At 47.9% G+C, this 13,374-nt stretch overlaps 1 protein-coding gene across 4 annotated transcripts in view; it reads left to right on the top strand.

Moving 5' to 3' along the window:
• The window catches only part of NAP1L4 (nucleosome assembly protein 1 like 4), a 77,979-nt gene that overhangs the window by 11,418 nt on the left and 53,187 nt on the right, over positions 1 to 13,374 (top strand). For all 4 annotated transcript variants that reach the window (XM_068260665.1, XM_068260666.1, XM_068260664.1 and 1 more), the window contains exons 2-3: positions 8,795 to 8,853; positions 11,259 to 11,358. In XM_068260665.1, coding sequence (XP_068116766.1) covers positions 8,820 to 8,853; positions 11,259 to 11,358 — 134 coding nt within the window. In that variant the 5' untranslated portion in view covers positions 8,795 to 8,819. The remainder of the gene's footprint in view (positions 1 to 8,794; positions 8,854 to 11,258; positions 11,359 to 13,374) is intronic.

The raw sequence follows: 13,374 nt of genomic DNA on the forward strand, positions 1-13,374 counted from the left end.
TGTGTTCGGAGTGATGTGCAGTGTTAGTTTTTCGCCACACATAGCGTTTTGCATTTTGGCCAAAAAGTTCCATTTTGGTCTCATCTGACCAGAGCACCTTCTTCCACATGTTTGCTGTGTCCCCCACATGGCTTGTGGCAAACTGCAAATGGGACTTTTTATGCTTTTCTGCTAACAATTGTTAACAATGGCTTTCTTCTTGCCACTCTTCCATAAAGGCCAACTTTGTGCAGTGCATGACTAATAGTTGTCCTGTGGACAGAATTCCCCACCTGAGCTGTAGATCTCTGCAGCTCATCCAGAGTCATCATGGGCCTCTTGACTGCATTTCTGATCAGCACTCTCCTTGTTTGGCCTATGAGTTTAGGTGGACAGCCTTGTCTTGTTAGGTTTACAGTTGCGCCATATTCCTTCCATTTCTGAATGATCGTTTGAACAGTGCTCCGTGGGATGTTCAAGGCTTAGGAAATCTTTTTGTAGCCTAAGCCTGCTTTAAATTTCTCAACAACTTTATCCCTGACCTGTCTGGTGTTTTCTTTGGACTTCATGGTGTTGTTGCTCCCAATATTCTCGTAGACAACCTCTGAGACCGTCACAGAGCAGCTGTATTTGTACTGACATTGGATTACACACAGGTGCACTCTATTTAGTCATTAGCACTCATCAGGCAATGTATGGGCAACTGACTGCACTCAGACCAAAGGGGGCTGAATAATTACACACACCCCACTTTGCAGTTATTTGTAAAAAAAATGTTTGGAATCCTGTATGATTTTCGTACCACTTCTCACGTGTACACCACTTTGTGTTGGTCTTTCACGTGGAATTCCAATAATATTGATTCATGTTTGTGGCAGTAATATGACAAAATGTGGAAAACTTCAAGGGGGCCGAATACTTTTGCAAGCCACTGTAGATGAACAGATCACATTTTATGACCAATTTGTGCAGAAATCCATATAATTCCAAAGGGTTCACATACTTTTTATTTCTGCTATGCATTGAACCAACACCCATTCTCACACGCACACGGTAATATGCACAGGCCTGCCCCCAGCTAGTGGGCCGGAAGTACGTCACTGGGATTCTCGTCGGACCGTGCATGTGTACCACGTCGCGCCACGCTCCGGTCGTGCACAATTGCTGGGTTGCCCATTGATGTTAGGTTGGCACGGATCATGCGGCAACGCGTTGCAGACTTTGCGTTGGGAATATGGTGACTTTGATACTTCCATCGCATAACCTGGCCCTTGCGGCAGGGATGCGACAGAGAAGCGTAACGCGGGGCAACACAGTATGCAAGAGTGCTATGGGCCTAACTCTCCCTACCTAACGCCGACCGTTAACCCTGGCAACCAAGCTACCGCTATTTGTAGCCAATTGTCTACACAATATTGCAACTATTAGCTCCTCTAAATGGTTACAATCGGCTACTGCTGCATTGGGCGCCCAACTCACCGCCGATACTTAGCATCTATTGCATGCCTGCCAATCCCCACGCCCTATTCACCTGGTCCAGCATTCTACCTTCTGCCTCAGTGATGCCCCGGGCCGGGCTGTTCTCTCTATATATTTCTGTACAGAAGGAGGAGGCGGTCTGTAACACGGTCATTGCCGGGGTAACGCCCGTCGCTAATCTCCTTCAGGAATCTGTGTTTGCGCTTGTGTTCCCTGAGGCTGTTATTTGCACCTGTTGTTTGGTTTAGTAAAATGAGGATTTTCAGATCTAGCAGCTCTGGTACATTTCCCTGCACTCTGCTAACCTTATTCACTTACTGACTTCTGATGACTCTGACAACTCACCAATGAGTATTACCGATCCTCTGGAAAATGTATTCATGTCTTGGCTACAAACCGACTAACCTCTCCAGGACAAGCACTGTGCTACCTAGTCACATACACGGAAAACACTGTCCTCTACATACTGTACACATATGCCAGACACCTGTACACACACATAATGCACACTATATATAGATGCGGAGAAGGTCTGTAAGTGGAGTCCTGTGTTATACATGGTGAAACGTGGATACATGATTTACTTTCAGACAACTCTGGAATTGGACTTATAGTCTAAACACTGGTACCTGCACACATGCCTGGACTGCTCCAGCAGTTGGAGTGAGCGCTCCTCCACACGGCAACCATGCTGTTCATGTACTCGCAGCCTACCTTCCCCTTCCAATATGCATCTGAGGTGAAGGAACAGCTGTTCCCTGTGGCACCCCCTGCATCTGAGGTGAGGTAACAGCTGTTCCCTGTGGTACCCCCTGCATCTGAGGTGAGGTAACTGCTGTTCCCTGTGCCACCCCCTGCATCTGATGCGAGGTATCTCTATTCCCTGTGCCACCCCCTGCATCTGAGGTGAGGTAACTGCTGTTCCCTGTGCCACCCCCTGCATCTGAGGTGAGGTAGCAGCTGTTCCCTGTGCCACCCCCTGCATCTGAGGTGAGGTAACAGCTGTTCCCTGTGGTACCCCCTACATCTGAGGTGAGGTAGCAGCTGTTCCCTGTGCCACCCCCTGCATCTGAGGTTAGGTCACTGCTGTTCCCTGTGCCACCCCCTGCATCTGAGGTGAGGTAACGGCTATTCCCTGTGCCACCCCCTGTCTGAGGTGAGGTAACAGCTGTTCCCTGTGGCACCCCCTGCATCTGAGGTGAGGATACGGCTGTTCCCTGTGGTACCCCCTGCATCTGAGGTGAGGTAACTGCTGTTCCCTGTGCCACCCCCTGCATCTGAGGTGAGGTAACAGCTGTTCCCTGTGGTACCCCCTGCATCTGAGGTGAGGTAACTGCTGTTCCCTGTGCCACCCCCTGCATCTGATGCGAGGTATCTCTATTCCCTGTGCCACCCCCTGCATCTGAGGTGAGGTAACTGCTGTTCCCTGTGCCACCCCCTGCATCTGAGGTGAGGTAACGGCTATTCCCTGTGCCACCCCCTGCATCTGAGGTGAGGTAACAGCTGTTCCCTGTGGTACCCCCTACATCTGAGGTGAGGTAGCAGCTGTTCCCTGTGCCACCCCCTGCATCTGAGGTTAGGTCACTGCTGTTCCCTGTGCCACCCCCTGCATCTGAGGTGAGGTAACGGCTATTCCCTGTGCCACCCCCTGTCTGAAGTGAGGTAACAGCTGTTCCCTGTGGTACCCCCTGCATCTGAGGTGAGGTAACAGCTGTTCCCTGTGGTACCCCCTGCATCTGAGGTGAGGTAACGGCTGTTCCCTGTGGCACCCCCTGCATCTGAGGTGAGGTAACTGCTGTTCCCTGTGCCACCCCCTGCATCTGAGGTGAGGTAACAGCTGTTCCCTGTGGTACCCCCTGCATCTGAGGTGAGGTAACGGCTGTTCCCTGTGGCACCCCCTGCATCTGAGGTGAGGTAACTGCTGTTCCCTGTGCCACCCCCTGCATCTGATGCGAGGTATCTCTATTCCCTGTGCCACCCCCTGCATCTGAGGTGAGGTAACTGCTGTTCCCTGTGCCACCCCCTGCATCTGAGGTGAGGTAACGGCTATTCCCTGTGCCACCCCCTGCATCTGAGGTGAGGTAACTGCTGTTCCCTGTGCCACCCCCTACATCTGAGGTGAGGTAACTGCTGTTCCCTGTGCCACCCCCTACATCTGAGGTGAGGTAACAGCTGTTCCCTGTGGTACCCGCTGCATCTGAGGTGAGGTAACGGCTGTTCCCTGTGGCACCCCCTGCATCTGAGGTGAGACATACACTCTGTACAAGTTTGCATGTGTTTGGTCGTTGCGTGGGGTCGCTCTGATTATTGCAGGTCAGTCCTTAGGTTCAATTACGTGCTTTTAATTGGGGTATACCTTGCACTAGAGGTCTGCATTTGGTTGGGTACCTGTGGATACCTGCGGGTTACCCTAAATGTGAGTCAGGTTCAGCTAACCACTTTTTTTTTTTTTTCATTTTGGGTCAGGTGCTGGTCAGGTTGTGGGTAGCTTGCTGAAGTTGCGGTTTAGAGCAGTCGGCAGGGAGCGGTTATAGTCACCTGTCTGGACAGCTGAATCACTTCTCTGCTTCTTCCATCAGCAGCGGCGCTGCACTCCTGACATCCTCTTCTGGCTTCTGATCACATGGTATTCCGTGATCGGTATCCAGAAGATGGTGTCAGTGTTGCAGTGCCACCCGGTGGTGATAGAGGGGTGATGAAATATGTTGATCCTCTCCCACCACTGGCTGTCATATCATGTGATTGAGACTCGAAGGATGCCGGGAGTGCAGCGCTGCCCCGGGTGGAGGAGAGGAGAAGCCAGTCCAGCTTTCTGGACAGGTAACTATAACCGCTCCCTGCCTTCACGGTTGCATTAGGCACCTGAAAAGTGGGTTGCGGGTCAGGTAGGGGTTTCATCAGAAAGCAGTGCTGGTAGCAAGGATACGGGAGGGGTCGCTGTTCCTGAGGCCCGCGGGTAGTGAAGTGCATGTTGGGTAGCGATTCTGGGGCCTCATGGGTCAGGTTGGATGTGAGTAGCTATTTCCTCAGAAAGCAGGTTGGGTTGCGGTTCTGGAAGCTTGTGTCGGGTGCAGGTAGCAATTTCTTTAGAGAGCAGGTCGGGTAGTGAGGGTGCCGGCCGGTTAGAGGTTCCTTCAGAAAACAGGCTGGGTGCAGGTCTGAAAAAAAAAAAAAAACCTGCGCAGGCCTTTTATTTTGCGCATTGTATTTCCTTAAGGCCACAGATTGTTGACATTTTTAATGCTCAATTTAAACTACTTATGAAAGTTTATACAAATGTAACAACAAATATATGTACTGTAATAAAAACAGTGCTGTATATTGTGTACATGAAGACAACTTTGTTTCTCTGGAACATCGTAGCTCGAAATGGTTTAAGTAGGGGACCACGCGCGCGCACACACACACACACTGCGCACACATATGCACAAACTGCACACACACTACACACACACTGCTCTCTCTTCACACACTATATACACACACACCTATATACACACACACCTATATACACACACACACCTATATACACACACCTATATACACACACACACCTATACACACACACACACCTATACACACACACCTATACACACACACCTATACACACACACCTATACACACACACCTATACACACACACCTATACACACACACCTATACACACACACCTATACACACACACCCCTATACACACACACCCCTATACACACACACCCCTATACACACACACCCCTATACACACACACACCTATACACACACACACCTATACACACACACACCTATACACACACACACCTATACACACACACACACACCTATACACACACACACACACACACACACACACCTATATACACACACACACACACCTATACACACACACCTATACACACACACACACACACACACACCTATACACACACACACACACACACCTATACACACACACACACACACACACCTATACACACACACACACACACACACACACACACACACACACACCTATACACACACACACACACACACACACACACCTATATACACACACACACACACACACACACACCTATACACACACACACACACACACACACACACCTATACACACACACACACACACACCTATACACACCTATACACACACACACACACCTATACACACACACACACCTATACACACACACACACCTATACACACACACACCTATACACACACACACACACCTATACACACACCTATACACACACCTATACACACACACACACACACCTATACACACACACACACCTATACACACACACACACCTATACACACACACACACCTATACACACACACACACCTATACACACACACACACCTATACACACACACACACCTATACACACACACCTATACACACACACACACACACACCTATACACACACACCTATATACACACACACACACACACACACACACACCTATATACACACACACACACACACACACACACACACCTATACACACACACACACACACACACCTATACACACACACACACACACACACCTATACACACACACACACACACACACACCTATACACACGCACACACCTATACACATGCACACACCTATACACACGCACACACCTATACACACACACACAACCTTCTGCCCCCAGGTGATATTTGCATGCAGGATGTCTGGTCAAACCTTTTCCTGCCCTGTTTTGTTTGTCTCTGTGCTCCGGATTTGTATTCATTAGTCAGTCGGTTCAGCGTTGTCATGTGTTGAGGTCTAGCATGTTCAGCACAAGCTGCACTGTCTGCATTATTTGAAAGTGAATTGAAGTATCTTTAGCTGTGTAGTCACATGATGGACAACAGGGGTACGTGGAGCCCATAATGCCTTGTGTCGTCAGTTCCGATAATGCCTTGTGTCGTCAGTTCCCTCATCAGTTGGTGCCTCTGAATGCTGCAGCCAATAAGGGTGGGGGTGTACCGGGTATAGCGAACGTGTGCTGCACAGTCACTTTTGCGGCACTATACTGGTACCGCATTGCTGGCGGCTGCTAATCTGTACGGCTGTGTAATTGCAAAGTCCCACATTGGTGTTTATTACAATACATGGGCAGGGCAGAGGGGGCAGCAGGCACTGGCATGTAATGTATAATTTGGCATGTGACTGGGGATTGGCACACTTCCAGGTCTTGCTGCAGTCAGGGAAGGTTGATGAGAACACTTTGGTCTTTAGGTTATCTCATGCTATAGTCGTGTAACACGCATAACTTGCATACAGGTGTAGAAAGTAGAGTGATGTCATGACCATGGATCAGCATGAAGTGGGAATATTTAGGATTAGATCTACACATGAAGTGTAAAGGTGTGTACGCACCCTTTATGGATGTCGCCCATCGGGGAGCTGGACCCAATCCCTAGGCAGAATCGCTGGGTCGGGCTGTACGCATGCGTGTCAGCCGTGTAGCTGACAATGCGCTGTGTTATGCAGGGTGGAAGGGATGATGAGCGGCGCATGTGATGTCACACAGCAGGCAGGGGAGTGGCATGGACAATGGAATGAGCGTTGCTGGGGGTGAGTAGATCCGCCAGGCGGATCGCTCGCGGGTTGGGGGCTGCCATACACACACACAGGTCTCAAACTAGCGGCCCACGGGCCATTTGCGGCCCTCGATACAATATTTTGTGGCCCTCGCCGGCAAAAGCTTCCTTATAGTTCGCTTCAGTGCTCCCAAGTAATCCGCAGCATCCCCGCGGCTAAACGAGGGCTGCAGAGACCCCAAATCCCCCAGGGGGCAATCCGCCGGCATTTCTTGGCAGGGGCAGAGCTTTCAGCTTCAGCTCTGCCCCTCCTGACGTCAATCGCCGCACGGATCGCCGCCTCTCCCCGCCCCTCTCTGTGAAGGAAGAGTGAGAGGGGCGGGCAGAGGCGGCGATGCGCCGCGATTGTGAAATTCCTTATGCGGCCCAGCCTCATCCTAACTTTGCCTCCTGCGGCCCCCCAGGCAAAATGAGTTTGAGACCCCTGGCTCAGGTGGTCTATATCAGCCGACTTAAGTCAGGCGTGTGCACGGACCTAAAAAGCTACGTACCCACCAAAAGATCACGGGCAGATGATTCAGGGTCATACGTAGACAAACAATCGCTTCCTGATTCTTCTGGCCAAATCTGCAAGTGTTGTTTGCAGCATCAGAAACCAACGATCGTGTAAACCAGGGCTGTGGAGTCGGTACAACAATCAATTATGAAAGCAATGACTCCAACTCCAGGTACTCAAAATTGCTCCAACTCGACAAATCTGGCAAAAGTCAAGTTAATGTGGGTCAAAACAATCCTCCTCAGCTTAATCAGACATGGCGGTCGTTCAAAAACGAGCGATCGCCGCAGATGATGTACGCCATGAAACTTTTACATTTTTTCCTAAACAAACATTTTTTAAATGTTGTGTAATATCAGGAAAAAGATTGTTTGTCGTACAAAGCGGTTTGGAAAAGTCGCTTAGTGGGTATAAGCCTTAAAGAGGAGCTATCAAAAAAAACTGTCATTCTGTAAACCCCACATACATGTAGAACTTTTAGCCAGCAATAATAGAAGGCTTTTCAGAAGTCTCTCATTACAGCCTTGTGTATCCGCTTTTTGGAGTCAAAGGCAGGAGCTGTACCATGTAGATAGGTGACACTTCTCTGTCACTATTCACTATTCACACATTCTGCCCTGCTCACACACTCTGCTTTCTCACAGATCATATGAGAACAGCTGAGAGATTTTTCAGCTACAGAGAGAGGCTATGCAGAGAAGTCCCTGTTCTTTATTCCTGTAAACACACACACCACACACACACACACGCACACTATTCAGAATGAGCTCTTCCTGTCTGTAATCTCTGTTTACTTTACACTGCGTGATGCAGCGTGAGAGGTACTGGAGCAGCTGAGTTATTTGCGCACTATTTGATGCTATATTTCTGCTTTCTACCATTCTGAAGAGATTTCTGGCACAGGATTACAGCTGGTGAGGACTGTTTCTGTATGCTGGATGTGCTTGGCACAGCCCTCCATAGTAATGTCCACAGTGATAACTGTTCTCTGTAAATGTCATATTTTCTTCATATAAAAAATGAAAAAAAAAGCCTTTGCATTGCTTTTTGCTAGTAAATATGCGGAAATATGCTAGTAAATTTTGCGGAAATATGTTGTATTTACAATTTTAGTTAACTTTTATAGCTGTCCTTTCCCCTTCATCAGAAGGTCAGTAATGGCAGCCTCCATGTCATAGGTTACATGCAGTGGTGTCAGATCAGTCTCAATGGCCGTGTTGTTGTTTTGCAGGACGCTGATCACTGAGGGAGCGCTCATGGAAGGAAATAAAAATGCACCGGACAAAAAAGGTGAGAAATATCCTAATAATCGCCCCTTCTCTGCAGCTTGGCTGGTTGGCTTGGAGTTGATGTACACTAAGCCCCTCCCCCTGCTCCGCCTCTTCATCCATTTACATCCACATTCCCCATAACTAAACATCTCTACTCAGATTAATCTCTGTGGGCGGGGCTACGATGCAGAGATGTTCGGATGGGTTTGAGGGGGATGTGAGATGCAGTATGTTGTTTTAGGTGAGGTCAGCATAAGTTTAAACACCCCTTTATGTTCAGAGCTTTGGCCAGAGGCTGGTGCTGAAATGGCAGGACGGTAGGCCAAGCGGTGACCAGCTAACTGTGGTGGCAGTCCAAGGCTCGCTAATGTGTGAGGGAGAGAAGACAGGCTGTCTGCTCTGATCTCACAAAGGTGTGCTGCCAGGAGAGAGAGCAGTCAGAACACACAGCATCACAGCGTCCTGTACAAGGGGCGATGTGTATCTGCAGGCCAGTCACAGTGTCCTTGTCACCCCTGTCTACTGCTAAAAGTGTCAACAGCGGGCAGGTGAGCAGCAGAACTGGACCATGGAGCAATGGGAGAAGATGGCCTGATCTGATCAATCACATTTCCTAAAGGCTTCTGAATTCGTCCGATCTCAGTCCAATAAAGCAGCACTATAGTGTAAGCTTAAAGAAAATCAATAAATCTGTGTACTGCGTGACTTGCGTCTGCGCAATAGAGTGGATCCGATCGTGCTCGGCCGTTACTGCCTGAGCCCGATCGGAAAGCGGATACTGTGCAGGAGAGCGCAGTAGGTAAATATTGCAGGAGCTACTGTGCCAGCATCACAGCCGACATCCTTCTCGGGTGTATTTCCGGAAGAGGCAACGCTGGATCCCTGAGGCTTAGGAGGATGGGGGAAGCCTCAATAGCATCCAGGCACTTCTCCGTCCCGAATGCAAGTATCCCGGGTGTGTTTAAGGGGGGGGGGGGGGTTAGAGGCTCTTCAACTGTTTATGTATTATACAGCAAAGGCACCGGTGGGGATCACCTGACGCCAGACACCTGCGCTTGCCGGTTGCTTGAGCAATCGGCCGAAATTGTGCCAAGCTCTCCCTTGAAACACTTACCTAGGCTACAGCGATGTCTGGCAGTCTCTCTCCAGCTTTCCGCGGGCTTAGAGCAGCATTCCGGCTTCCCCAGAGCACGGAAGCCGGAGTGTCAGCTGACCCGCGTCAGGTCATGTGACACTTCGACTTCCGTACACAGATGCCAGTGATGTGTCTGATCGTGCTGCCTGTAAATTTATGATGCCCCACATGCGCAGTAGGAGTCTGTGCTGCCACACTTCCTGTTTAATTGTGCGTCCGCGCTAAACGCCCCAAATATTTCCCCTTCCACACCTACACTCCCCAAATTTTCAAGGTAGAGAAGGGGACACCCCTCTGTGCCAAAATGCAGCCCTGCTGGATCCCCCGCTGCTTCACATGATAGCTTTATGTACTATATCTTGTCTTGTAAACCAGCGGGGCTTTGTGGCTGACATTTAGCACAGAGGTAGTTTGGGGGATCTCCTTTCTACTTTGAAAATTTGGGGAGTGTAGGACGTGTTGAAGTGGAGATATTTCTGGGAAATAATAATTAAATGCCCACTGAACATGCTCAGTGAGGAAGGCAGATTCCGGGCAGAAGGATCAGACATAACACCAGAAGCTGTTAGGAGCCCGCAGGGAGATAGAGTGAGACTGCCAGACATCGCTGGAGCCTCTGTAAGTATTTCTAAGCCTGCCAGCAGCCACAGAAAGCCCTCCAAAAGAGGACCCCTTTTATGTTACAGGCGTGACGGTTAGTTGAGACTTCCGGTTGCCTGAATTCCAGATAACTGGGACTTTTCTGTAGCTATATAGTCAGATGGACAGGACACCTTCACAGGTCTTGTGGGGTCCAGGCCTGACCACTAGGGGGAGCTGCACTATATAATAGGCTGATTCTATGTATTATATGATTCTATGTATTATGTATTCTATGTATTATAGATACATAGCCAGATACTGCAGGCCTTCTTTACAGGTCTTGTAAAGACCAGGCCTGACCACCAGGGCGAGCTGCACTGAAATTTATCACAAGCATCAACCGCTTTAGTCCTGTCAGGTGCACTTCTGTGAAATGTATGTTTGTGAGAATTCCAAAGACAATGGGAAAAAAATGCCTGTTCTCCCAGAATGCTCTGGGAGGAGAATACCGCATAGCTAAACAGCCTAGGCTGTGATTGTGTGTATGCACAACCTTGGTTCTCTGGTTAGCCTGCTCTCAGCTGGCTGGTATATGGGTTGTGGTCCCACATGCTGGAAGATCTCTGTGCAGCTCTCAGGGGTATGACAGATTGTTCAGGTAACGCCTCTGTGTCTGATCCCTTCTGATTCCTCTGTTTGTCGCACAGAAAAGCTGGCCGACCAGATGATGCAGAATCCTCAGGTTCTTGCCGCACTTCAAGAGAGATTCGACAGCAATCCTCACACTCCATCCAGTTACGTAGAAACGTGAGTCCTCCGATCTTACCCAGATCTCATCACTGCTAACTGTAACCTCGGCATGCAGGATCCGGGGGACGTCCGTACGCCTTGTCTGCTGATGTGCTGCTCATCTATTACCATAAAGAAAGCAAATCCGAATATTGTAACATTTGTCAGAAATAATTGGCCCCAGAAATTATTTTCCAATCTGATAGCTAGTATAATTTTAATTGTTCTTCTGTATGTTTATAGCACTGACCAATTCTGCAGCACATTAGAGTACATAGTCATGCCATTGACTGTCCTCAGAGGAGCTCACAATCTATTCCCACCATAGTCATAGCCTAATGTCCTACCATATTATGTATTGATATAGCACTGGCATCTTCTGCACCACCTTACAGAATCCATAGCCATGTCACTGACTGTCCTCAGAGGAGCTCACACTCTAATCCTACCATAGTCATAGTCTAATGTCCTACCATATTATTATTATGCATTTATATAGCACTGACATCTTCTGCAGCACTGTACAGAGTACATAGTCATGCCACTGACTGTTATAAACTGTTCTTATCACCTTGCTTCGACACCATCGTCTCACAGACTGTGAGATCACTTGACTCTCCACACAGCAAACAGGAAATAGACTTTCTCAGGCTTCTCCAATGTTTCCGTTATTTATTCAAGTCACAGAAAGACAGATAGATACAGTCATCATATCCTAGCTATGCCGATCTTCATGTTGCATTACAAGCTCTTGATTAGACTCCCTACCGAAGTCTATCAGGTACCTTCTTCCTACCTACGTTACACTAAACTACCTATGTACATAGCATACATTATATCAGCTTACATAAAGGAAGAACATGCTTAGAGAAATAATTGGGTTCCAGTCAGTATTGCGAGCTAGTGAGGAAGGAAGAAACAGAAGTGAGTTCTCCATCGCTCGCTCCAGATTTAATACCGGCTAGGAAAGAGTTAAATATGACATCATCTTCGCCACCCCCTATATCAGTCTATTGGTGGACCCACTCATGGTGTCGTCATACCCGCCTACTCGATTAATAATCAATGAGACATTTGACATACATGCAGGAATGTGAATATTTACAAAACATGACTGATGTTTATTGTTTCAGGCCCAGGTCAGGGAGACCTGCGGCCTTGTTCAGAACAGCTTCTTGGTATGTTCTAGTTCTGCTGACAGAACTGCAGATTTTCTCTCTTCAGAGAAAATCCCCTTAAAGGGCAGGTCTGCTCATCAAGCCTTTTTGACTAACTCAGTCCAAATAACTGAGGCCTACTTAAATTATAACACTGACTGTCCTCAGAGGAGCTCACTACCTAATTATACTATATCCTTCCATCCATGCTACATAATTGCAGCAAGCAGTACATCCACAGCACACTGTCCGTGATATTGTTCACAGCAAAACTTATGGTGATCACTTCACAACACCTTTATTGTCACACAACACAGTCCTCCCTCCACATTACCACTTGAGGTGCTTAAGGTGGCCACCACACACGATACAATTAAATGATCCAATTTTATTATTGATCTATAAATCCCCAACATAATCCGTGGCGCTACAGAGTAAGAAACAAACAAGATACATAGTAATACTGACAAAAGTTTTAAACAATTTTACAGCTATTTGATTAAAACGATCTTTTTTACACAAAATTTACAGTTTTCCTTTTTTTTTTTTTTTTTTCTTGATTGGGAGTGGCGGAAATTTCTGATCTTTCTGAACTTTTTGCAAGACTGTATGGTGTGTGGTAGACTGACAGTTTTGTAATGTAGAGATGCAAACAATTTTTTTTCTTTTAAAAATTTAACAGTTACGTAGAAACAGATATTTTCAAATGTTACAATCAATCAGAAAAAAATGATTGTAAATCTTGATTTGAAAAGAATTGTAGAAAATTGTGTGTGTGTGTGTGTGTGTCAGAGGCGCAAGTGTGTCAGAAGCGAGAGCACGACAGAGACTGGCATAAGAGTGAAAGAGCGACAGAGGCGAGAGAGCAACAGAGTTG

Source organism: Hyperolius riggenbachi, chromosome 11 (genome assembly GCF_040937935.1).
Source record: "Hyperolius riggenbachi isolate aHypRig1 chromosome 11, aHypRig1.pri, whole genome shotgun sequence".
NCBI lineage: Eukaryota > Metazoa > Chordata > Amphibia > Anura > Hyperoliidae > Hyperolius > Hyperolius riggenbachi.